We start from the raw sequence: 27,253 nt of genomic DNA, 5'->3' as shown, positions 1-27,253 counted from the left end.
ATTGATGCTTTTGAATTATGGTGCTGGAGGAGACTCTTGAGAGTCCCATGGACTGCAAGAAGATCAAGCCTATCCATTCTGAAGGAAATCAGCCCTGAGTGCTCACTGGAAGGACAGAGCCTGAAGCTGAGGCTCCAATACTTTGGCCACCTCATGAAAAGAGAAGGCTCCCTGGAAAAGACCCTGATGTTGGGAAAGATGGAGGGCACAAGGAGAAGGGGACGACAGAGGATGAGATGGTTGGACAGTGTTCTCGAAGCTACCAGCATGAGTCTGACCAAACTGCGGGAGGCAGTGGAAGACAAGAGTGCCTGGCATGCTCTGGTACATAGGGTCACGAAGAGTCGGACACGACTAAACGACTAAACAACAACAACCTTTTCTGCAGAAAATCCAACAGGCTTAAAAAAAAAACATTCTGCTTCTAATAATCCACTCATGGTACCTGAACAACCTCACATCTGAAAGCACCCTATGTCAAGTGGGATTTTTGTATGAAGGCGCATTCATTTATGTGAGCTCTCAACAGCAGTCTGAAGTGCCCAGACACAGGTTTACCACCTCAGGGAGTACTAGGCCTGCCGTGACACTGGCTTTCCAAGATGCCCCGCTAGGATGTGCCCAGGGTGCCAGGACCATAGGATCCCCCTGCGTACATAACTTAATTGCATTCATATTTCTATGGCATGCTAGCAATTGCTCATATCCTACATAAGACTGATAAAGTAATTAGGAGATTTTTTTTGTCTGTGCAACAGTAAGAACATGAAGCTAGTGTTAGGGGACCCAACTGTGGTTAGTACAGCCCACCTGCAAAAATCAGTAATGTTATTCCCTACTAGAGAACCTCTGTAGGGGAAAAGCATGTTGTTCTTTTATTGGGACTTTTATTGGATTACAAAGCCTGTTAATTCACTGGTTCCCATGCTGCACTCCTTGTAATTTTTCTCCCTTTTGTTGTTCCTGTAAACTTAGTGGAAATTGCTAAGAGCGATGAAGCTGGCAAAATAATACTTTATGTTCAGACGCAGCATTTGTTGTTGTTGGGCTAAGGAATTAATCATGCCACTAAGAAACATGATCTAACCCCTTATTATTTGATTCAACAATGACATAAATGGTGTGTGAGTGTGTGTACCAGAAAGCATCCTCCCTCTCAGCTCTCCCTCTAACTGAATATAACAAGCCCTGCATAGCCACGCCACATACACATAAAACACACGCATGACATGACAAGCAATCTTATGAAATGTAGGCAGCACCCTGTGGCAACAAGACTGCTCAGCTTTCAGTAATGCACTTGGCTAACAGGGTTAATAACACACAAGCATTGATATATCTGGGAGGCAACTTAAGATTTACATTCCCACCTTCAGCTGTGGTTCCAAGAAATCACAGTGCAAGTCACATTTGAAGGAGTGTACTGGGCAAAGTACAAGGAGGATGGATTTTGCACAGAGAGAAGGAATTTTTAAGGGATCAATTGGCTTTAGTCTTCTTTTGGCGCTTGATGAAAGGAAAAGGGCGAATGGTTAAGCGATAGGAAGGTTTGGAAAGAGCAGGGATTAATTTTAATATATATTGAGTGTGTACACATGCACACACACATACATATATATTCCCAATTTCCAACCCTGATTGTTACCTAATTAAGCTCTTACGCACAGAGATAATTAAAACCTAGTCATTAACGTCTCTTCACAATGTAATGATTATGGAAATCAAAAGATGTTGCTCAATTAGGAGGTGCAGCTTCGCAATTCTTACAGATTTGGACTCAAGAAGCAGTGTGGCTCTTAGCCACCTGCCTTTCCTAGCCAGATGGCAGCTGCTTAGAGAATTGACAACAATTATGTAACTGTATACAATTATATTATGTAGGAAACATAATAAACATTCCTCGCAAACCGGGATGGCTTTCTCTGTTAGTTCAGCTGACAACTTGGCAGCCTGGGAAGTTAGCTGAGCTGCTCCACCTTTTGGGTCCAATGTGGGCAGAAAATCCTGCCCAACTGCAAAGTGTGTCTTGTCATGAAAGGAGGAAATGGCATGACTGGGAAAGAGACCTTCTACATTTCCCCACCACCCCTGACAAACGCTCAGGAGGAAACAGTGCAGCACTGGGAACACCCTGTGAGTTGTACTTGCTTGCCAGGCCTGGTTCCTATGGGTCTCTGCCTTTAATCATCCACTGTTCCCAAGACAATTAGGGAACAGACATCTATTTCTTTACAGAAACGATATGCTATCTAAACTTGACAACAACCCAGTGCTGCTAAGTTCTTTTGCAGCTTGTTAACTTTAATTCTCTGAGAATGCAGATTACTGCCAGAAAAGGAATCCAAAATGCATTCTTAAGGGAAGAAAATGGGAAACTGGAGAAACATGTCTGCATGGGAGAGCAATCTTTTCTCTCAGATGCCAAGTGTGCAGGACCAGAGCCCCAGATCCTTTGCGTATACTGTAGAGGGGACCTCAGAGTTGGGGGCTCCACATCATGACCATAACATATGGGAGCTGTTTATTATGTCAATGAATATGGGCTCCATGCTAGAACCTTTGGACTATCTTGCTCCTGACATGGAGGCTCTTCATGCAAAGGGGCACATTGTACAGCATGATAGCCACCATGCATAGTCAGCAGCAGCAGCAGCAGCATTTCCTACAGGTTCTGGATAACTGCTGTAATGACTGAACTGGTCCACAACAAACCTGGAACTTGGAATGGACCATAGCCAGGGGTGCCTAACCTGTGGCTCTCTGGATGTCATAGAACTCCAACTCCCACCAGCCCTAGTCAGCGTGGACAATAGTTAAAGATTATGGGAGTTGTAGTTCAACAACATATGGAGGGCCACAGGCCATTCACTCCTGCCACAGACTTTTCTCACCTTTCCATATTTTAAAGAATATTTGCAGACTCTGATTGGCTGGAAATTGTATATAATGCTGGTCAGTTTTGTTCCTGGTTATGATGCTGTCAACTTTATATCATAGGGAACTGAAAACATGGCACCATAGGGTACTGTCAATGTGGTGCCAGTGTATTAGGTTTGTCTTCCAGCCTAGCCTCTGTTGTCTTTTTACTCTCATCTACTTATGCTTGCTCAGCCAATGGACAACTTTGATTTATATTGACTCCAGCCTTCAAGCACACAAAGCACCTAAGCTTGGAAACTGATGCCTGACAGCTCCCACCTAAAACTGTCAGCACATGGCCCAGACAGAACACGACGACACTAGACATAATTCAGGGAGAGTAACTCCTATTCCAGTACAATAGTGGGAAAATGGATCATCACAGTTATCAAGGCTAGAGTCAGCAGGTGTCCTGGATCTGTTAATGTACCTTGCTGTGTCTTCAGATCAGGAGCTAGAAACCTGAAGACTAGCCCAGCCAAGAGCATCAGATTCACCTACAGGTGGGCTCCCGTCCTATCAAGCAACACTGAGAAACTGCACCTTGTGACAGCATGCCACATATTCAGTTTCACTCATTAGTGCTTTATTTAGGCTAGTTCAATTCCACAGGAAGATGAATTCTCAATATAAATGTTTGGAATCCTTTCAGTTGTCTCCCCAACCGACTATGTCTATTGGAGGTGAAATCATGAGATACCTGTAGAAATGAATAACCACTTTACCTTCATGATGTATACTAACCATGTAACTCTATGTATGTTTTCTCAGAAGTACCGGTGAGTTCTGACTGGGCTCACTAGGACTTACTCCCTAGTAAGAGTATTTAGGATTATGTTATGTTAAATAAAGGAGGAAATATTGCTGCAATGGAAATATTCTGTGATTGCAGCATTCACAGGAATGTCTCTTTTTATTCCATCACCAAATGGGTCACAATAGACAGAACACTGTGCATTCCCAAAATACCCTATGAATACAATGAATACTCAATGAGCACACATGGGGATTTTAAGTTTCCCAAAGTTTTTTTATCACTGGTGTGTGTGTGTGTGTATCTCACAGATATCTTGCTATAATGATGAACACATGGTTACACAGAAAAAGGAGAAGTTACACAGAACAAGGAGGTCAATATTGAAATACAAAAATATAAGTTATTTTTATTAATTAGGTGGCAAAAGCCTTACACACATTTAAAGTGCCTGCTCAATAAGCAAACCCTAAGATCAAAATTCCCAGTAATTATTACACCAGTCAAAGCAAGTGGTCTTTTAAAGACATGAATATTTCAAAACAGATGTACTCCATAGATTAGCTGCCAAAATATGGCTTCAAGGAATGTCAATCCAATCTGATATTTTCTGACTTTCCCCTCCACCTCCAAATATGCCAGCCTCAGAGCAGTCCCCTTGGGGCCAGTAAGTGTTGCTGTGCCCTCACTCAGGACCTCTGGAAAAGTAATGAGGCGCTTAAGGCACTTAGGTGAAGAGATCATATTTCACAACAGGGGTGTGAGATCTGAAATCGTGACAGCTCCAAGACTGCATTCATTCTCTTTGGAAGAGCTGGCTTTCTGCAGATAGCAAGGGGCCGTGGGGAAGCGAGTCAAATTCAGAAAAGCTTGACTCTGCTGCAGATACTATTGATGGGCACAGCAACAAGGTGGAAAATGAAATAATAACAATACACAATCCAAATAAAGGATACTCGACAAAGAAAGTAAGGGGCAGGGAAGAGACACATTCCCCCAATTAAGTTCTGTAATTTGTTTCAGCTCAGACCAGCAACTCTGATTTAGACCAGCTCCACAACACACTGGGATGTATGGCCGCTGTACTTAAGAGTGGCAGCCAGCTCTTGTTCCTAACTCTTCCCGGGAGTCCCTTCCGGGAGAAAAAGTGAACTGTCAACGCGAGGGGTTTTGTTTGTTTGTCTGCTGAACCGCCCGAACAAGCCAGCAAAGGACGGGGTTGGGCGCGCGCGAGGCGGAGGGATTCCCATTTCTGGATCAAATCAAGAGGGCATTTTTAGACCAGATCCGCGCAAGAGGTCAGACCTGAGCAAGGGCTCCCACAGGGACAAAGTTGGGGTGGGAGGTGAGGAGAGGCATCCCCCACGAGTCCGGAGAGGGAGCGCGGGGAGGAGAGTAGCAACCAGCCAAGTAAGTCCATGGGGTCAGCCATGCCTTCTCCGCCTTACCTGTGACAGCCGCGACGTCCCGCAGAAGGAGAGCCCACAGTGCCGGCAGCAGCAACAGGAGTCCCCGGATCTGCATAGTCTGCTTCATCTCCATCTCTTCCACATCATCATCTTTGTCATCCTCCTCCACGCCGGGTTGCCTCCGCTCGCTTCCAAGGAAGAAATGAAACGGGGGTGGGGGGCGGGGGGAGAGGAGGCGAACGAGAAGGAGAGGCGGTTTGGGGATGTTGGGGGGAGAGCGGGATCGGGAGGGAGGGAGGGGAAGCCACGAGGAGAGCCAAAGCGATGCCCTCAAATTCGGGAATGCGCTGGGCGCCTCCAGCAGCAGCAGGGCTGGGGGTGCCGCCGCGTCGAGGGTCTCTCCTTCCCACGCGCGCGCTCGTGAGAGAGGGACCTGGCAGGGCAAGCGAGGCAGGGGAGCCTGAGGTGGCGGCAGATTGGGGAGCCGCACCAGCGCTCGCTCCCGGCTGGCTGGCTGACCCGCCTCCTCCTCCGCTCGCTGCGCTTGTAATCCAAGATCCGCGAGCCGAGGAGTTCCCCCCCTGCCGGCCTCGCGCGGTACGCGGAGTTCAGTCGGCGAGCAAGCGCCGCTCGCCTCGGCCGGGCTCGGAGCTCCCCCTCTCGCCGCTTCTGCTCTGCCGCCGCCGCCGCCGCGACTTCCTTCAACAAGTCGCCTTCTTCTCCTCGCCTTCCTCCTGCTGCTCCTTCTCCGCCTCTTCTCCTCCAGGAAATGGCGCTTTCGCGAGGCCACACGGCAGAGCCCGGCTTCTCATCGTGACATCACCGGCCTCATCATGAATATTTATCCAGCCCGTCTATTTATTGCCCTTCTCCCTCTCTGCTCCCACCCGCCTCTCCGAGGGGGAAATGGCGGGCTTCTTCTCGGGGGTGGTCGCGGCCTCTCTACGCCTTTGGAGGGAGGCGCGAGAGGGGCGCTGGAAGCGCGCGCGCCAACAACCCCCTGTTGCGCCAGCAACCCGGGGAAAGAGACGCAGTTTCGTCGCGCTGGCCAAGTCGGCCTCACCCAACATTCAGATGAATACACACATTGGTGGTTTCTAACAACGGGAAAGGAAAAGCCAGTATCAGACACCAAGCCCAGTTCTGAAATAAAGTAATACGTTTCCTCCATGCAGGAACAGCCGGGGAGGAATGTATACCGAGTATACACACGTGGCAGTTTGAAAGCATGAAGCACCCGTGTGGCTTTGGGCGAGAAATCACAGATCTAAATTCTGTCGTCCTTAGTTATTTCTTTCAAAACCTGCATGGATTTTATGTTCTGCATTTTAAGTTTCTGGACCATGTTTAAAGGCAGCCCCACAAAGAGCACATTACAATAGTTGAGTCTTGATGGAACCAGAGCAACTAAGGAAGGGCCCATCCATACCTTGGCGTAATGAGGACTGTGAACCCCTTGTGTCTCTCTTAATTAACACCCCATCTTGCATGTGGTGCTCTCTTCCAACTACCCATGGGGCAAAAGATTCCTGCATAACGGGGCTGGACTAGATGACCCACAGATCCCCACTAGATGACCTATGGTTCAGCTGCTCTCCCACAGTTCCCATGATTCGCCATGCAATCAATGTAGTTCTCCTATTTGGATTTTCAAAGCATAGGAAATGGGTATGTAGGAATTAAAGGAGCTGCAAGGGTTTCACAACCCACATTCAAAGTGAGGTCCTTTCTCTTGATAGGGTTGAGATGGCATATCAGCTGGTTAAGTTGGCAAAAGTCACTTCTCACTACTGCGTAGTCTAGGAGGGGCCCCCACAGCTGTGAACCTGGGCTCTCGGGAAGTGAAATCCCATGGGGTAATCCAGAACGCGGCAGCTAGACTGGTGACTGGGAGCGGCCGCCGAGACCATATAACACCGGTCTTGAAAGACCTACATTGGCTCCCAGCACGTTTCCGAGCACAATTCAAAGTGTTGGTACTGACCTTTAAAGCCCTAAACGGCCTCGGTCCAGTATACCTGAAGGAGCGTCTCCTCCCCCATCGTTCTGCCCGGACACTGAGGTCCAGCTCCGAGGGCCTTCTGGCAGTTCCCTCACTGCGAGAGGCCAAGTCACAGGGAACCAGGCAGAGGGCCTTCTCGGTGGTGGCGCCCACCCTGTGGAACGCCCTCCCATCAGATGTCAAAGCGATAAACAACTACCTGACATTCAGAAGACATCTGAAGGCAGCCCTGTTCAGGGAAGTTTTTAATATGTGACATTTTAGTGTATTTTTCATCTTTGTTGGAAGCCGCCCAGAGTGGCTGGGGAAACCCAGCCAGATGGACGGGGTACAAATAATAAATTATTATTATTTTTATTATTATTAGAGTTTCCAGGGTTCTTTTCTACGCTTGTATCATATAGCAACTCTTACTCACATTTTCTCTGAACTAAAATTTCTTCATAGGTGAGTTACTCCATCCCTTTGATCATTTGGGGTGCTCTTTTCTGATTAGTTTTGTATTCATTTGTAGCCCCTTCAAATGAATGTACACATGATGTTGTTGGGGGCTACAGCACACATCAGCAGGAGAGGGTAGAACTGGCCCACAGAGTCCCAATGACATCCCCCCACGCGTGGGGCCCTCAACTTCTGACCCCACTTTTTTAGCTCCAATATGTTAGTAATTGATTTCTTTGTTTCTCATGAATTTGGGATTTGCCCAAATATTGTCACAATAAATGGGAACAGAGTAAACATTCTGACTCGTAAAAATTAAATGAAACAATGTTCAAAATTCATATACAGTGGTACCTCGGGTTAAGTACTTCATTTGTTCCGGAGATCCGTTCTTAACCTGAAACTGTTCTTAACCTGAAGCACCACTTTAGCTAATGGGGCCTCCTGCTGCCACCGCACAATTTCTGTTCTCATCCTGAAGCAAAGTTCTTAACCTGAAGCACTATTTCTGGGTTAGCGGAGTCTGTAACCTGAAGTGTATGTAACCTGAAGTGTCTGTAACCCGAGGTACCACTGTGTATATAGTCACCTTTGCTTACCTCTCACAGAGACTGAGATTGCAAGAGTTTCTTCATAGCACAGGGAACATAGATACTGACACAGTCATTAATATTATAATGAAGGAAGATGTGGTTTGGAGGCATTTAGAGTAGAGAAGCAACAGGCAACTCCTCTTCCTTTGCTATTATTTCTGAAGCAAATCCCCCTCCTGTAGATGAATCCAAAGCAGCTATTGGACTTTTATAACACAAGTTTGTGTGTATAACTTGAAGTTTAGGCCTGTAATGAGCAAAACTATAATGCACATAATCCCTTAGACTGACATTCTGGCTTCCATTGGTAAAAAGATCCAACCCCTCCCCCCCTTTTTTTTACTGCAGCCAACTCTGCCAGCCTATAGCATGTCTCACATGCATTTCTAGTCTGTTGCCATAGCAACAAGAACCTAACTTCCCTCCCACTTCTTTCTGCCAAGTTGGTTGTTGCCCATCAACACATCAATGATCTGGAATAATGCCCTAATTTCTGTCAGATTAACTCATGGGCTTTCAAGTAGCCATTATGTCTGTGTCTCTCCCCCCCCCCTTAGTTCTGCCTAGTAGTTAAACATTTTAAGAGTGCTCTGTTCAAATTACCCTTATTTGCATAGGAAATAGAGACCTCTTATTAACATAAGATTCTATGATTGGTTTTTTAATAAGCCCTGTTTCTAAAGCATTGAGATCCTTACAGGGATTTTGCCAATTTTGCCAATCATTGAGGTTTCACCTGATAAAAGGTCACAGCTCTAGTTCCCGGGATGTTCAGATTTGCAGGGATGTTCAGATTTGCAGATCAGTATTGATATTGTTATAAGAAAAAACTGTTCCTTTTCCCTTATGGGGTACCCAGTAAATGTGTTTGTTCCTGCTCATCTGTCCTGAAAATCTAGGTAACTGTATCCAAATGGCTGCTTCCTGTTCCATGGAATCCTTTGAAAGGACGAGCCTTGTTCTTTTTAAGCCAACTTTCCTTACCATATTTCTACATGCCTACTTTCCTTTTATGATTTAGTGCCACGTGATTCTGATTTCCTAATATAGAATCTGTTGTTTTATTTTACTGCACTACCATGCTTACGGATTTCAGCCCCTGTGGCATAAAATGCTCCGTTCTGTTATCTGTTTGGTTTTTACATGACCAAAAGACAATTCAAAAAGCATTTAAACCTATTGAAATCTATTGAAATCACCCATTTGATGATTACTACTTTTTCTGAGGCTAAAATCTCCTACAAGGCCCCCCAAACTTAAAAAATAAATAAATTGTAGAGCATTTGATTTAAATGATTTTTGGGACTTTAAGGCTGCAATCCTATGCACACTTACCTGTGAGTAAGTCCCATAGAACTTTAGACGGCTTACTTCTGGTAACTGATACGGAACGGGGGGGGGGCAATGTCTTCTTCACTACAATATATTTGCTCAATTTCTCTAGGACTCCATCACCCCTCCCCTGTCCTCCATAATCTCTCAAGTAATACTGTCAAAATCCTGTTACAATGTATCCACTCTGTTTCTGCTTTTGCTCTCTAGTACAGAGTGGCTTAGAAATCACTGAAATCTTCAAAAATTGATATAAAATCAGCCGTGGTTCTGATCTGCTCGTTCTCGGTGCCATTCAACTCAGTTCCCCTTGGACTCCATGATGCTATCCCCACTTCCATAATCCCCGAAGCGGCAGGTCACGTACACAGGAACTTCTTAATCCTGTCAGATAGTCTTGCAAAATCCTTCCTTCGGGCAATATTAGGTGGCAGACGATGCATATCTCTGACCCATTGTCTTGCCACCACCGGTACTCAATAAATGTGTATCTATGTATATTTCCCGCTCCGCATATCCCCCCTCCCTCATCCGAAAATGCTAATTAATGTAATCCCACCTTTTCATAATGTATTCATGACGTGTAAAGTATATTCATGATGTAACTTGTGAAACCCAACCTTCCCATAATGTATTCGTGACGTTTCATGCACTGTATTCTGGGATATGGAGGGAAATCTCAAAAGTTCATGTCACCCCTTTCTGGCTGTTCAATCTCGCCTTGAACCTGTTGCGCAATAAACTTGGATCTTCTGCAGTTTGCTCCTGTGTCCGGCTGAGCTCATTTTCTTCCGCAGGGACCCACGGACTTAGTCCGATGAGCTGGGTGGCAGAGTAACCCCGCACCCAGATTTTAGCCGTAACATAACTCATTCTTAGGATTGCACTAGTATGCCATCCAATGAACATAGCCTGAGTCTGTTCTAGGCTGCTGTGGAAAGCTTTGTGCAGAGCAAAAGGCAAGGGTACCACTTTTAATAAAATGACGAAGGCAGGCAGTTATTTTAAACTCACTGGTGACGTGTGGCACTTTAAAGGTGCCTGCTTGCTAAAGCAATCTGTACGCGTTCAGCTTAATTTTCTCTTTGTAAACATGGCAAGTCCTATTGCGTCCCAGCATGCAAAGGGGCCTGGTTAGAATTATTTTGCTCTGTTAGTTGCCAAGCCTGCTCTGCAATCATACTATTACTCATATCCTTGAGGAATCCCTAGCATTGGAACAATGCCAAGCAGACTCCATGACTGGAATAAGAATGTGTGTCTCTTTTGCTCCTGTTCAATGGAGAATCACCAAAAGAGAGGCTGATAAACCACATGTAGGCAAGAGACTGAGGAGATGTCCTGGTTCTCTTGGGGCATGACATCCTTTGAAAGGTCTTGTTCAGAGGCACAGTGTTCTCAGGTACTTTCTTAGGCTATTAAATATATTCTTTGCATATATTTGTTACCAAGCTCTGGGTGGTTGTTGGTTTACTAATGGTTTCTTCTGTGTTGGGCTTTTGTACTTCACAATGTGCTGTTTTTCATGGTCATTATGGATTTCTGTGAAATAATAATGATTAAAAAACAACTCACAATGCTATTTGGTTGAATAAGTCCCCTCAAAGTCCACAACTGAAATGCATGTTAGTGAAAACTGTAAATAAATATAAGCAGAGCCTGATTATGGGAAGCACTTTTTAAAATATCAGTATATTTTTATGAATTTATTTTTCTCATTATTTATTTATTCAATTTAGATTCTGCCCTTCCTCCCAAAGGAGTGCAGGAGTTACACATGTATATTTTTCCATATGCAGACAGTATTTGTGCTTTCAGATTAATGCCACCTGGTGCTCATTTAAAGTTCTCTAGTGCATACCACTCTTGCAGAAACTGGGCATTAACCTGGCTTCCAATTACTCTGTTGGCAATGCAATCCAGAGCTTTAATGAGTTGTGTTGACATGATGTTGTTGCATGACATTTCTCCTGCTACTATTCCTTCTGCAATAGCTGAAGTGATCTCAGGGAAATTAATTATTTCAACCAAACAATTTTTACTTGTATTCAACATATAAACTTTTTTTTTTTTAAGATCCTACAGTTGTCTCACAATGTGTTTGCTGGTGTAAATTGGCATATGTTCATTGACTGCATTTAACTGGGGATCCATTTCATACATCCATTGATTACATTTAGAATCATAGAAATGTATGGTTGGAAGGGACCTCAAGGCCCATCTAGTCCAACCCCCTGCAATGCAATGCAGGAATTTTTCACCCATTGTGGGGCTCGAACCCCAAACCCTGAGATTAAGAGTCTCATGCTCTACCGATTGAGCTATTCAGCCTCAACTAATCTTTTGCACTGGCTAATGATTGGTTCTCCGTTAGGATTTTTACATTGTTTAAGTTTAGTAAGATGAAGGGAGTGCTTAAATCCAATGATTTTAATGGATCTACTCTGAGTATAACTTAGTCAGATATAAATGTGGGTTGATAGCTATGCGTAGTTCAGGTACCTGTGCTAAACCTACACTGTAGAGTGATTGCCTTTCAGAAAATAAAAAAAAAATGAATCAGATGGTTCTCAGATCCAAAAAAATATTGTACTGATTTCCCTTTTTCCTTATTCCTTTTAAGTGAATAAGAGTGAATCCCATTGCGTGATGGGTGACAGGACAATATCTTCCACCGCACCAGAGTGTGCTAGTGGTTGTCTGCTCTGAAAACAGATTTGGGTCAGATATTACACAATGGCACACACAAACACAAATCCCCTATTAGAATACAAGAGTATAAGAAGAGGACTGCTGGACCAGGCCAATGGCCCATCCAGTGTAGCATCCTACTCCCAGAGTGACTAACCAGATACATAGAAGAAGCCCTGAAGCACAAACAGTGCTCCCACCTTATGCAATTCCCAGCAATTCATATTCTCAGAGGCATATTGCCTTGAACAGTGGAGGAACCCACTTCGTTAATGTTTTTGTCTCCTCCTTGACTTCCTTGCACACTTTTTAAAAAAACACACGAAATATTATAATATGTTGGGCTACTGGATGGAATGACTGTTCTAGGAATTGTTAACATTGGTTGCCAACTAATTCCGTTCTTCTGCTTTTGATCCACTTGGTGGTGATTATGATTGTGCTCTTAGAGGTGAAGACCTTGCAGCTCTTTTAGTTAGTTTTGGTTTGCTAACAAGGGCTCTGTTATGCTGTATTTAGTTCATCGTTGCATTTGATTACATTGGGTGTTTCTAACCAATTCTTCTTGTAGAAGCTTTGGTATAAGATAACGATTCCGTCAATCATTATAGTTTAATTTAAAACAATGTTTTATTTATCAATTGTTGGATTTATATCTCTTTTCCAAAGAGCTTTACGCAGTGTACCTGGATTCCTTGGAACACACCGAGTGCCGGATTTACGTATAAGCTAAAAAAGCTATAGCTTAGGACACCCCACTCTCCTGGGGGCCCCCAAAAAAATTAAAGGAAAAAACTGGATGTACGGTACATTTCCAAAATATAAGATAAAAAACCAAATAAAATAAAACCTACATACAGCAACCGTGTTTTGTGTTGTGTATGATGTAAGTAATGGGCCCTTCCTGCTAGGCTGCTCCCTAAAATATCACTGGCTTGCTCATTTCTATATATAGGGTGGCTACATTCTGCATGGACTGGTTGAATGGCAACATGTACAAATGGCTTTAGATACCTACTAGTGAGGCATCAGGCATAAGACTGCATTTTATTAATGTTTGATCAGGACTTGTATATTAAAGAGAGAGCTCAGATTTTCAAAAGTTTCAAGCCAGGCAGAAGACCAGCAGTTTATAACCTTGGTAATGTTTATCCTCCTAGACAAGGGCCCCTTTGATTGATAGCAGAAAACAATTCTCAAAGTCGTAAAAGCTGAAATTACAGACTGAGTGAGGACACTGACTCTACATGTTACAGAAGATAAAAAAGGCAGAAATAAATATAATTAGGAATGAGTAAATAGTAAAATAATGCCAATGTGCCTCCCAGTAAAATGAGCCAGATCTTCTTTCTAAGGTTAAAAGGCCAAGACCAAATGGGGAAGCATCTAGCTGGCAAGTCTTTTTTTCTAATGGGAAAAGCAGCTGGCTGAAGGAGGGGTTGTAAACTGGAGAGGCTTCTTTTGAAGCTGTTTTTTTACTGAGTTCCTTTTTACTTTACAAAGGCCTTATTCCTTTTAAAAGGCTACCTATGTTATGTATTAAATATATTGTCTTAAATGTAATTATGCAAAGGATTTAAGAAATGCTAGATTTCATATAGTTCTAAGAGTTGTATTTTGAAATTAAGTCAGCCACCAGTCTTGCCCCCCTTGCTAGACAAGAGACGCCGTCCTGAGCAGTCCTGATATATTAGTTGTCAGACATTTGTTTAGAAACCTTCAAATGAAGGAGATCTTTCAATGTTGATGTGAAACTCAAGATCCTTGACATATGTTTAAGATAAAAATTTAAGATTAACCATTTGTTTTAGAAGGCAATAGGGCAAGGAGGGCAAGAGGTGAGCTGGTAATTAAGATGCCTTGTTGAGACACATGTAAGATATATTACTACTTATTTGTCATTTATAGATGTAACAATATATAGCTCTTTGTGTTCCATATAAGGACAGGAGGATATGGGTGTATCTTCTAGGATTGGTTCTAGCAATCAGCCAATAGGAAATTCAACCAGGCTGATTGGACAGAGGTAGCCACAGGAGGAGCAAAGGGGGCTGGATTGAGGGAATATAAGTGCTGGCCATAATGGCAGGAGGCCAGGCCAGAGCTTGGTAACCATATACCACTGTGCCTCTTATTTATTTGTCTGACAAATAAATTATTTTTTTAATTTCTCTGTTGCTGCGTTGAATATTTCATTCCAGCTAAGCGTTAACCACAAGCAGGGTGCTACATTTTATGGTGCCTGCGACTCGGATAAGTGGTCTGCTGGAACGCAGCCCCTTCGCCTTACTGGACGGGGTACAAGAGAGAGGACAACTGATTGCCTACCCAGCGCGCACTGGAAAAATTTTTCCAGGGGAACGCAGCAGTCTCGTCTGTCTGATACCCTGCCCACTGACGGCGACGGACCGGGGGGGAACCAGAGAAATAAACAGGGAACCAGCTAAGGGTAAGTGCACTAAGGGGTTTTGGCCCTCCAATTAATTGGGAGGAAGAGAAGTCCTGATCAAACTTCTGCGTCTCAGTAAAGGGGAACTGAGTACGCTAGGTGGCTGGGTACATCAGATGGTGGTCTGGTGGGGGAAAAGGGAAGAATGGGAGGTAGAGTGTGTGGTGAAGTATCTGGTGCATTGTATGTGTGAGAAAGTACAGAACAATGTGTAGCTGACCTAAGTGTGGAGTGAGTACTACTTCGTTTCCCAGTAAGGTGTGTGTGTGAGTGACTGAGTGGATACTTCACAGGGCCATACAAAGGGAGTTGGGGGTTCAAAGGGGGGAAATACACCTTTTGAATGTATGTTAAATAATTTTAAGAAAGCCTTCTCAGGGGCATATGGAGTCAAAATGACGCCAGAGCGCCTGAGAACGTTATGTGAACTAGAGTGGCCGAAACAAAATACTGGATGGCCATCTCAAGGAACCTTTGATATAAATTTAGTAAGCAAACTTTGGCCTAACATCGCCAAAGAAACTGGAGGGTGCCCAGAACAATTTTCATATATAGATTCCTGGCTGAGCACATTAAATAAAAATCCCCCATGGATAAGGGAATGCAAAGTCCAACGATGCAAATTATTGGCTGTAAAAGCCGAAGCTAGGAAAGGAATCTTGCCAAATAAACTCAAACCCATTTTTGAGGGACCAGAGGAAGAGGTGCTTCTATCTCCACCCTATGCTACCCCACATCGAAGGGAGCCTAATTCAAACCCTCCACCAGTTGTAACCCCAAGGCAAGAAAGTGGAATGAATAATGGGGGTGGAGTCACAGAACTTGATTCCTTGATAGATTATGATAAATATCTTCAGGAGGCATTGGAGTCCTATAATGAAGCCCAAGCAGAAGTGGTTATTCCACCTGTGAGTCCCAGTAGAACTCCATCTACAGTCTCTTTTAGTGGAATAACTGATTGCCTACCCCAAACCCCTGTACATCCAAGTCCTAGAGAATTATTACAGAAGTTACAGGGAGACCTTAATCGGTCAGCAAGCAATACAGCCAGGCGTATAAGGCTGCTAAAAGAACGCCTTGGGACAAATACCATCCCCTATGATTTGAGGCCCCTAGAGCAAAGCGAAGAGAAAGATCACGTACTAGCCCCTCTCAGAAGAGTATTTGATGCACTTGAGGAGCCTGTGCTGGTTAACGGGCAACCCGGACCACGGCCACCTCGAACTTCGACCCTCCAGTACATTCCATTCACAACTACGGATCTGATGAATTGGAAAACACACACCCCATCTTTTGCAGAAAAACCTCAGGCTATGATGGACTTGGTGACTTCAATAATAAATACTCATAGTCCTACTTGGACAGATTGCCGCCAGCTCCTGAATACTCTGTTCACCACTGAGGAAAGGAGAGACATAATTGAAAAGGCACAGATATATTTGCGTGAGCAGGCCAGAGTGGGAAATGTTTTTAATATTGACCGTCATCTCCAGGACAACTTTCCCTTGGAAGATCCTAATTGGGATCCAAACAATGCAATTCACCTGGCCAGGCTTAACACCTACTGCCAGATGCTTGTGCAAGGTATCTGCAGGGCATGCCAGAAGCCCACTAATATGTCTAAAGTCTCAGGAGGGTAGACGTGTTACCCATAACACTGTTTCGTGTTCGGTGCACACCCACAAAAAGACTTAAGTTGTCACCTTTTGAGCTCCTGTATGGGAGGCCGCCCTCCTTTGTTCAGGATATTCCAACTGACCTCAAACAAATAGGAGACCATGCGACACAGGGACAAGTGCAATCTCTCTCCCGTGTTTTTGTCTCTCTCCCGTGTTTGTTTGTTTGTTTGTTTTTCTTAACAGGTGGGCCCTCGAGCGCACGCCGTGCAGCATTGCCGAGCCGATTCATCAGCTCCAGGCTGTTATAGCATATGGGTGAAAGAGTGGAAACGAGATCCACTTGAACCTAAGTGGCGTGGACCTTACACCGTCTTGCTCTCTACTCCAACAGCGGTGAAGGTAGCTGAGGTGACCCCCCTGGATTCATCACTCCCGTTTGAAGAAGTCCGAAGGCAGTTGGACATGCAAAGGTGACCCCTCTAATCCTCTTAAACTGACTCTCTCCAAAAACCCCTGTATCTAGCCCTACCGGGAACGGGCTAGGTCACGGGCAACATTAGACGACCGGCCTGCTGCAGCCACAACCTGGAAGCTGGCTGACCTGCGCACGCCTGAAGCTTGAGGAGCGCCTGAACCAGCGACTGTGAGCGGAAAGATTCTCTTATACAATTGATTGACTGCCCCCTTGTGGAACAATTATCAGAGATATTACACATTGGGGATCCTTGGGATATATGTTTTGGTCTTGGTGGTTCCCCATTTCTGTCACTGGGGGAATTATATTGGGACTAATAGTTTTATGCTATCACAATAAGGTAATCTTTTGTGAAAGGAATGCATATGCTAGATATCAACATGATTTTATTATTAATCCTGATCCCTTGGAAAGGGGAAGGGTCCTTGAATCTGACCAAATTGACTAAATATGGATTCCGCCATGACCACAATATGTGGGTAGGTTTAGCTGAAATGGTAGCCAATGTTGCAAATAGGACCAATTGCCTTGTTTGCTCTCTTGGGCCAGATGATTCAGAGGGAGGTATGCCCTTATTACCGATACCATTAGATGCCATTGGTATGGTAAGCGAAATACCACACCAAACAGAAGTACAGAATTTCCCCGGATGGAACTCAACTAAACCATTACGAGTTATACCTGTACAAGGGGAATTCTGTGTACATAAATCATCAGATGCAGCTGATTCTACTATGATAGGCTCTTCTCATTGTCACTATACCTGGGATAATATTAAGAATACCTGGGCAAACGGTACTACCTATCGAACTCGGAATGCCTTGCCCTGTGCACCTCCTTTTATTCATGCATGGAAAGTGGTATGGAACATAACTGTGACAGAAAAAGGCAATCTAACATACTGCACTGTGAACTCTATACCCCTTGTGATATTTCGCCTTATGCACTCCACATACCAAAACCCTCAGACCCGATGGTTGTGGTGGATATGTGGAGAATGGGCATACAAGAAACTCCCTTCCAAATGGAGTGGGACTTGTTTCCTGGGATGGGTATTACCACCAATGTGGATTACGCCCACTAGTTCAACAAAGCGAACACGAAGAAACGCTGATATTTCTCATATAGCAGGAGGAAGTACCCAAAGTTGGAGCGGTACTGATGATTGGCCACCAGAGCGCATTATAGCCTATTATGATCCTGCCTCCTGGAATCCTGGTGAGCTCATACAAGGGGCACGGGATCCTATTTATAATCTAAACAGAATAATTCGATTGCAAGCAGTAGTGGAACTTGTAACCAATGCAACGGCCCAGAGTTTGAGACTTATTGCACAACAGTTGGATGAAAGTAGAGCCGCCATTTTGCAGCTGAAAATGGGAATGGATTATGTACTTGCCAAGCAGGGAGGCCTATGTGGAGTCTTGAACTTGACAGGGAATGCCTGTTGCTTTAACATTTCAGATAATGGTGAGGCAATCCGTGTGTTGGCCACAAAGATGGAGAATATAGCACATGTCCCAGTACAAACATGGGAAGGATGGGATATGGGATGGCTCACCAATTGGTTACCTAATGTCACAGGACTCAAAGGGATACTATTGTCTTGCTTGTTTTTCTTGACAGTAGTGGTAATGGTTTTATGTATGATGCCATGTATCATTTCATGTTTTAGAAGTACAATTAGCAAGATGGTTTCAAATGAAACTCTACCTCATATCATGGCCCTATACAGAGCTTTACCTCAGGAACATGATGAAGGTCAAGCTATCAAGGACACTTGGGATGAAGGTCCTTGAGCTTGAAAGGGGGGAATGAGGCATCAGGCATAAGACTGCATTTTATTAATGTTTGATCGGGACTTGTATATTAAAGAGAGAGCTCAGATTTTCAAAAGTTTCAAGCCAGGCAGAAGACCAGCAGTTTACAACCTTGGTAATGTTTATCCTCCTAGACAAGGGCCCCTTTGATTGATAGCAGAAAACAATTCTCAAAGTCGTAAAAGCTGAAATTACAGACTGAGTGAGGACACTGACTCTACATGTTACAGAAGATAAAAAAGGCAGAAATAAATATAATTAGGAATGAGTAAATAGTAAAATAATGCCAATGTGCCTCCCAGTAAAATGAGCCAGATCTTCTTTCTAAGGTTAAAAGGCCAAGACCAAATGGGGAAGCATCTAGCTGGCAAGTCTTTTTTTCTAATGGGAAAAGCAGCTGGCTGAAGGAGGGGTTGTAAACTGGAGAGGCTTCTTTTGAAGCTGTTTTTTTACTGAGTTCCTTTTTACTTTACAAAGGCCTTATTCCTTTTAAAAGGCTACCTATGTTATGTATTAAATATATTGTCTTAAATGTAATTATGCAAAGGATTTAAGAAATGCTAGATTTCATATAGTTCTAAGAGTTGTATTTTGAAATTAAGTCAGCCACCAGTCTTGCCCCCCTTGCTAGACAAGAGACGCCGTCCTGAGCAGTCCTGATATATTAGTTGTCAGACATTTGTTTAGAAACCTTCAAATGAAGGAGATCTTTCAATGTTGATGTGAAACTCAAGATCCTTGACATATGTTTAAGATAAAAATTTAAGATTAACCATTTGTTTTAGAAGGCAATAGGGCAAGGAGGGCAAGAGGTGAGCTGGTAATTAAGATGCCTTGTTGAGACACATGTAAGATATATTACTACTTATTTGTCATTTATAGATGTAACAATATATAGCTCTTTGTGTTCCATATAAGGACAGGAGGATATGGGTGTATCTTCTAGGATTGGTTCTAGCAATCAGCCAATAGGAAATTCAACCAGGCTGATTGGACAGAGGTAGCCACAGGAGGAGCAAAGGGGGCTGGATTGAGGGAATATAAGTGCTGGCCATAATGGCAGGAGGCCAGGCCAGAGCTTGGTAACCATATACCACTGTGCCTCTTATTTATTTGTCTGACAAATAAATTATTTTTTTAATTTCTCTGTTGCTGCGTTGAATATTTCATTCCAGCTAAGCGTTAACCACAAGCAGGGTGCTACACTAGGTCCATAAATTACCATATAGCATATATTCAACACAAAAAAACCCAATACAATTTGTTGTTGACAAAGGACAGCTGGACATATAAAGGGCCCCATTACCTTCAGTGGATTAGGGCCTCATCAAACCTGAATCAGGCCCTGAACACACCTATCAAAGTCATGGTGAGGCCCAGATTGGCTCAGTTTCAGAGATGCAGCTACACTGAGCAGATGACAAAAGTGGGAGAAGAGAGGAAGTTGGGCATCTGTTTTGAACACTTCCTTTTGATGACACTATGCTTTCCTTTTGCAGTGCAGGCACTGCTGTTAATTCATTTTGCCCTGTAAAACTACTGAATATTGTAATTCAGATATAATAAAGGACTGAAACCAGTTTGATATCACTGAAATCAATGGATCTAAGCAGATCTCGCTACAAATACTTTGGTTCAATGCACGTTATAGACTGGGCTGCTACTCATGCTGGAAAACAATGATTGAATGTTGTTAAATATAAACAATTGTTTGTAATAACCCGGAACACTTTAAGAAATGTGTTTTTGTATTTTTCTTCTTCCAGATTTTCAGTTAATAGCAGACATAAATAATAACTTTAAAGGTGCTAAATAGTACAGAAATACCAACATTTCTTTTGATATACACATGTGCACCTGTTTTGTTCAGCAGGAATCCAAGTGCTGGAACAAAGGTAAATTGGCTGTTTCTTAATCCCTGGCATAACCTTTAGCTACTATAAAACAAAGCTTTTGTGAGGTCATCCCAAGCAAGCATACCTGTTCTTTTGCATGCAATACAGTTTCCTAAAGGAAGTCTGCTGCGGACTCTTACTGAGCTGTCTGTCACTGTTACCCTCACTTCAGTTTGTATGGCAACTGGAGCCTTATCTGTTCTTCTGCACTAGTTTGTTTCCTGGGATATGTCTTGGGGACTCCTGGTACCATTTATTCTAGATCCCTGATGAAGTCACTGTTTAGTGCTTCACTAATGAGGTTGATAAGCAGAGGCACACAAAAGACTCAGTGATTGCAGCTGCAGAGAGGAATTAGTTCCCCTTACTCATTATGTCCTCTGCAGTGCTTATCAAGAGGTCTGGATCAGCAAGCTTATCAGGACATATAAGCTAGTTATGTATCCTTTTAAAAAAAGATTTTATTTGTATATTACTGATAATTGTTTCATATATATCTTTTGTATATCATAAAAATCACCACTTAGGGATGTTTTGATCAAGCTGCTTAAAAATTGTCAATGAAACAAATAAGTAGAAATTATCACTAACCCGACAACAAGCATCGGACTAAAGCTGGCTAGTGATTGCAGTTTGTTAGGACAAAACAAACCATGGTCATGTGTTCGGATGACATACAAACCTTTGTGGTTTGTTTGCCCACTCACATGAGAGGTCACAGTTATTCCTTTAGCAGACAAATCTTTGCCTTGGTTCGCTGGTGGAGTGAAGAACAGGACAGTGAGATGGCATTCAAGCAGCCTAGGAATCTAAATCCAGAATGACTCCTTGCTCTGCTTCAACAATGTGATGCGTTTTAAATTTCTTGGTTATTGGTTTATTTTGCAACCAGTACATTCAGGATCTGATGTTAAGGAGTGTCCTGAAGAATAGATACTATTGATTTGTTATCTGTGTGGTCTAGGTGAGCTTTGATATATAGTGGAAGGCATGTTCGAACACAAAAGGACAGGGAGAATTCTTATGTCTTCTTAAGATTCTCAGAGGACCAAAACAAAAAGGAGGAGGAGAATGCAAACTAGGAACATTCTGTTGGGCTGAGTGTACACAAAAATGATGAGCGTGGTGATTTCACCTGGGTGGTGATGGCTTGCCTTGCCCATTCCAATAATGGGATTTCTAAGACTTGCAAACATTGCATAGCAAAATTGCACAATGACAACTCTGACTAGGGATCACGTTGCAACTTAAGTGCCTCTTCCCTGACACAGCTAAATCTTTAAATACTCTGGATTCTTGCAGTGCATCTTGCATGATGTGTGTTGTTCTCCATGCTATTCTCTCCCCTCTGGTTGCTGCCCCCACCTATGTCTGGCGATCTCAAGTAGCTGTCTAGGTGCCAGAAATTCTGCCCTTGGCTCACCTTAAACATTTCTTCTTGATGCCAGACTTCACTTGATGTAGTGCCACTCCAGCACATGGTAGGAAATTTAGGTGGTGGCTTGCTGGCTCCTAGTCGCTCTGCACTGCTGCCTGCCACTGGCACCGGGTAAGCTTGCTGGAGGGGGGGCACTGCTGCAGGAGAGACTCCATCAGAGAGGCCATTGCCCAGTGTTTCTTCAAATCTAGACCTGCCTCTGCCCCTGCCTAATTATACCACATAGCCTTGGGCCTGCCACTCTCCCACCTGCACTTTGAAGTGTTACCACTCTGGTGCAGTGTTAACGCATGAGTTGCTGTTTGTGCAGTGGTTTCCAAAGTGGATAGTACCGTCCCCTGGGAGGATAAGGTAAAGGTAAAAGACCCCTGGACAGTTAAGCCCAGTCAAAGGCGACTCTAGCGTTGCGGCACTCATCTTGCTTTTCAAGCCGAGGGAGCTGGCATTTGTCCACAGACAGCTTCCCGGGTCATGTGGTCAACATGACTATACTGCTTCTGGCACAATGGAACACCGTGACAGAAGCCAGAGTGCACGGAAACGCCATTTACCTTCCTGCCACAGCGGTACCTATTTATCTACTTGCACTGGCCTGCTTTCAAACTGCTAGGTTGGCAGGAGCTAGGACAGAGCAACCGGAGCTCACTCCATCGCGGGGATTCGAACTGCTGACCTTCCAATTGGCAAGCCCAAGAGGCTCAGTGGTTTAGACCACAGCACCACCCACGTCCCCCGTGAGAGGATTATGTAGGTGGGCACTGGAGGTGTAAATGACTATCACACTTTGAAAAGATTGTATCGCTGATCAAATCAAGGGTATATAGTTGCGCGCTGCCCCAAACTCTGAGTGGTGCAAGATTCCGTGTGTTCCAGGCACTTACCCAGGGTTCATGTTTCCTTTTGGAATGAGGCACAGCACAGCGGAGACTGTAGTGTCTTTGTGATATGTGGTTTATTTATACCAGTATACAACCTAAGCCTGTGATGGAGGAGTTCACATCGTCAACACCCCAAGAAGGTCCTGCTTCTCCCATAGCCACAGCCTTGGATTCCAGCAGAAACCAGATCTCTCTCTCTGCCTTTCCACTCTGGCCTTTTGTCTTTCTAACTAACAGATAGTTGGGGGAGAGAAGCCCACCCATTTGTCCAGCTTTGCTCCCTTAATGACTCATACTTAGTGAGCAAAGTACATGAACTAATGTCAGTGTATTGGAAGAAGCAAGATCACCAGTGTTTCATTGGATTGGTCATGTTCGGATGCCTGATTATCGTCTTCCAAAGCAACTACAGTGGTACCTCGGTTTTCAAAGCATTTACTTCTGGGTTTTCAGCGTTCGAAAACTGAAATGGTCGACTTCCGAGATGTTCGAAAACTGAGGTACCACTGTACTCTGTTCTGAACGTAAAAATGGGAAGCATGATGATGGTGGTCAACAAAAGAGGTTTAAAGATTCTCTCGAGGCAAATCTTTAAAAAATGTAGTATAAGCACAGATAACTGGGAAACACTGGCCTGTGAGCCCTCCAATTGGAGAACAGCATTTACCAAAGGTGTTACGAACTTCAAAGACACTCGAACTCAGGACGAAAGGGAAGACTAAGAGGAAGGCACATTTGGCAAACCCTCACTGTGATCAACTCCCGCCTGGAAACCTATGTCGCCACTGTGGAAAGACATGTGGATCCAGAAGAAGAAAAAGAAGAAGAAGAAGAAGAGTTTGGATTTGATATCCCGCCTTTCACTCCCCTTCAGGAGTCTCAAAGTGGCTAACATTCTCCTTTCCCTTCCTCCCCCATAACAAATACTCTGTGAGGTGAGTGGGGCTGAGAGACTTCAAAGAAGTGTGACTGGCCCAAGGTCACCCAGCAGCTGCATGTGGAGGAGTGGAGACACAACCCCGGTTCCCCAGATTACGAGACTACGGCTCTTAACCACTACACCATGCTGGCACTACACCAGAACTGGCCTCCATGGTCACTTACGGACTCACTGTTAAGACCATATTCATTAAAGACAATCTTACTTGGCTACGAGTGATCGTCAAAGAAGAAGAAGATTTAGCGAGCCATTACCAGGCTGTCCTGGCTATTCCAGCAATTGAATCCATGCTGGAGCCAGGAATTAGAAGGGGGCCCAGGCATTCAGCACACGCTCACTCACAAATATATACACAACTCAATACTGACTCAATGCTGTAGCGATTCAGTCTTAAATATTTCTCAAAATTGAAATGCGATACAGAAAGAACCACATATTTTAATATGGACTCTAATGTGCCTCCATAATTTAGCTCGTTTGTCCATTTATGTTGACTGATGGACAATTATGTTAAAACTGGGCATGTGATAATCCATAAGAATGTCTGTCAAGATAAAGGCATCATGATGTAAGCCTTCAGCTTATATAATAGAATACCATTTAGCTACCAGGAAAAAACCCAGAAAGACTTTTTGCACTGTTTCCCGTGCAACCAGCCAAGTTGTGTAAGACAAACTCTGCGTCTTCTGTGGTGAAAGGAACACACCATTGCAAAACAGGATCATTATACCAAAAGGAATTATATTTCAGGTGATGCAACAGTCAGTGCCGTAAGAAACGATCGTATATGTGCACAGATATGCATATATAATTATCTACACATACTAGACACTACAAATTTCAACATACAGGTAGAAATAATGGAAGCGAAGACTCACTCCCTAGTTGGACACCGCTTGCTAATGACATTTGCTTTGCTGTGGGGTTGGAACACTTTGCTCTGAAAAGACAACAAATAACATTTGGCCAACGAGGATCATCAGCATTCGCCGCCCATATAAAAAAATCGCTTCCCAGGGTTTCTTCAGTGTGTGTGTGAAGACTGATGATGGGAAGGGAATTGGTGTTTTGAAGTGGTCCATAGCTGTACCTGAGAAGATCACACAAAAATGAACGTTTGATTTCATCTCTGCTCATCGTGTTCCTTGCAAGGTGTATGGATTGGAAGTGTGAGAGTGGACCAGGGTGCATAGCTTAACACACCACATTCTGTGTTTGAGGACAAGAGAAAGAAAAGCAAAACTTAAAGTGCCCAAGGCTGCTCTAATACAAGATTTTTACATCAGCACCTGATTGGCACTAAAGGATGCTTAACATAACATGGCTTTAAAATCCAAAGGGTAGAAGCAGAGGAATCAGGGCAACAAGGGTGGACACCAGGGCCAGTGACCATATAGACAGTAACAGTCATTGTGAGTCAGTGAGTCAGGCTGTCAACCAGAAGGTTGATGGTTCAAGCCCACCCAGAGATAACTGCAGGCAGGATTCCTGCATTGGACTAGATAACCCCCTCCCTGGGGTCCCTTCTAACTCTAACATTCTTCTCTATGATTCTAAGATCTAAAGAGATTGAGTGAATATTCAGAAAGGCGAGGAAAGCTGTGTTTCCCACGCTTTTTATCAGAGGTCAATGCTCATGATCTTGATTCAGTGTTAGCTGCTCAGCCTCTTTTCATATGAGCCATTGTCTGAGGAGAGCAGGGTGCTGGTGTGGTCCAAGAGGGAGAGCACTGGACAAATGACCTGAGTTCAAATCCCTGTACAGTCATCATAGATTCACTAGGTCCCATTGGGTAAGTCACCAGAGAAGAATAGCAAGCATATCCTATATCACAAAGAAAAAATGGCAGGTGGCTCAGTCCCTATCCACTGGAAGTCCCCCCCTTAGGATCACTCTTGCCTATAGGATGCCATAGAGGACCCCCCATGAGCTATTTGGAGGAGATTCCCTAATCATAGTTTTCAGGGCAAACTGTGACCCATCTATGCATCTCATCAGTCTATCTAAAAGGGAATGGGTTTTGAGTTCCCCTGACCTTCTGTGCAGCCCCTGAACCCTGAAACACTCTTTAGGTTTTTACATGATTCCCTGAAACAAACTCTTTGTTCATTGGGCCCCAGAAACCCTGAAGCCACATGGAGGATTGGGGAACACACAAAACATTTTATTTTATTTTATTTTATTTTATTTTATTTTATTTTATCAAGGATGATGGCATGGGACCATAGAGATGGCAACCAAAAACAATCTCTTCCATCATTGGGCATGTAAACTGAAATGGGAGTTCAAGTTAGTTTTGTAGGGGACTCAAAACCTGTTTCATATGATTGGGGGTGATAGGATAGTCATGTAGAGGGGTTTCAAGCCATCATGAAAACCATATTCCTGCTCATCAAGCCCTTAAACCAAAATGGGGTTCTGCATCACATGATATGAACACATGGAGGGGTCATAACATATGTTGAAAGCTGTTTAGGGTAGTACCTCAAAGTGGCCTATCTTCCACAGCATCCTTAAAGCAAAAGCAATCCTAAGCGGGGGTGGGACTTAAAATGAAAAGGAAGTGGGGCAGCTGTCACCTTTGGTCTGTGATATGAGATATGCACCTCACACATATCTTTTTCACTCATGGACTATAGCATCAAGTAGCGACTTGCAGGTTTGAGTATGGTATCACCACAATTAAAATTTCATAATGCAGTTTCCCCCCCATGGAAACAGTTCTGTGTTCACATGAGTCAGCTAATTGAGTAATGAGACATACATTGAAGCATATGCGTGCATGAACCATCTTCTCAGTTTCCTATATGTAAAATGAGAATCAGAATCAGGATAGGTGTTGAATGGGTCCTTGAAGGTCCTGTAGCCAACCCGCGTGGGCAGGGCAGGATATATCAGCTGCTCTTGTTGGGTTGTTCTAAGGATAAACAATATAAATTCTATAATGCATTTTGCCCACTAGAAATATAATCAGAAACATACATAAGACTAGGATCCCAGCACTGGCACATAACTAAGCCTCCACATTTGTTCCGGCATCCTATCTAAACCTCATTGCTGGTGCACTGACAACCTTTGCTACTATTGAAGATTCCTGCTTTTTCCACCTCCCTTGCACGGTCTCCTGTGTTGTGAGACAGGATGAGTTAGGCAAGAAATAGCCATGTAGTGCCCAGTTGTCTGTCCAACACTCCTTATAAAAGGTGTGGGACCCAGATGCTCCAATTACCACTTCTGCCCCCGCAGCTAAAGCCAGCTGATCTTTTCTAGCTCCCCAGAGCTCCTGCCCAGTTAAATCTAGGTTGAATGGAAACAGTTTATATCAGAGCCAGCTGAAAATGAGGATGGACGCTTAGACTAGGTGTTCTCAGGACAGACCTTGGAAGGACTGGAATCACCACAAAGCAGTGTCACCCAATGCTAACTCAGACAGCTGCTCCAGAAGGATATCATGGTCAATGGTATTGAAAGCCGCAGAGAGGTTGAGGAGACTTTACAGGGACACATTTCCCCTGTCTCCCTCTCCCAAGAGGGGTCATCATACAGGGTAACCAAAGCAGTTTCTGTGCCAAAACTGAGCCTAAACCCTACTTGAAA

At 43.9% G+C, this 27,253-nt stretch overlaps 1 protein-coding gene across 2 annotated transcripts in view; it reads right to left on the bottom strand.

The window, feature by feature from the left end:
• The window catches only part of TYRO3 (TYRO3 protein tyrosine kinase), a 68,519-nt gene extending 62,527 nt beyond the window's left edge, over window positions 1-5,992 (bottom strand). The window contains exon 1 of one of the 2 annotated variants that reach the window (XM_082239673.1): window positions 5,122-5,992. In XM_082239673.1, the coding sequence (XP_082095799.1) occupies window positions 5,122-5,215 (94 nt within the window). In that variant the 5' untranslated portion in view covers window positions 5,216-5,992. The remainder of the gene's footprint in view (window positions 1-5,121) is intronic. The other variant, XM_082239672.1, reaches the window with a different exon arrangement.
• Between the last annotated feature and the right edge of the window lie 21,261 nt (window positions 5,993-27,253).

Source organism: Podarcis vaucheri (genome assembly GCF_965113315.1).
Source record: "Podarcis vaucheri genome assembly, chromosome: 1".
In the NCBI taxonomy this organism is placed as follows: Eukaryota; Metazoa; Chordata; class Lepidosauria; order Squamata; family Lacertidae; genus Podarcis; species Podarcis vaucheri.
The sequence above is the reverse complement of the archived record's forward strand: the minus strand, read 5'-3'. Positions and strand labels throughout refer to the sequence as shown.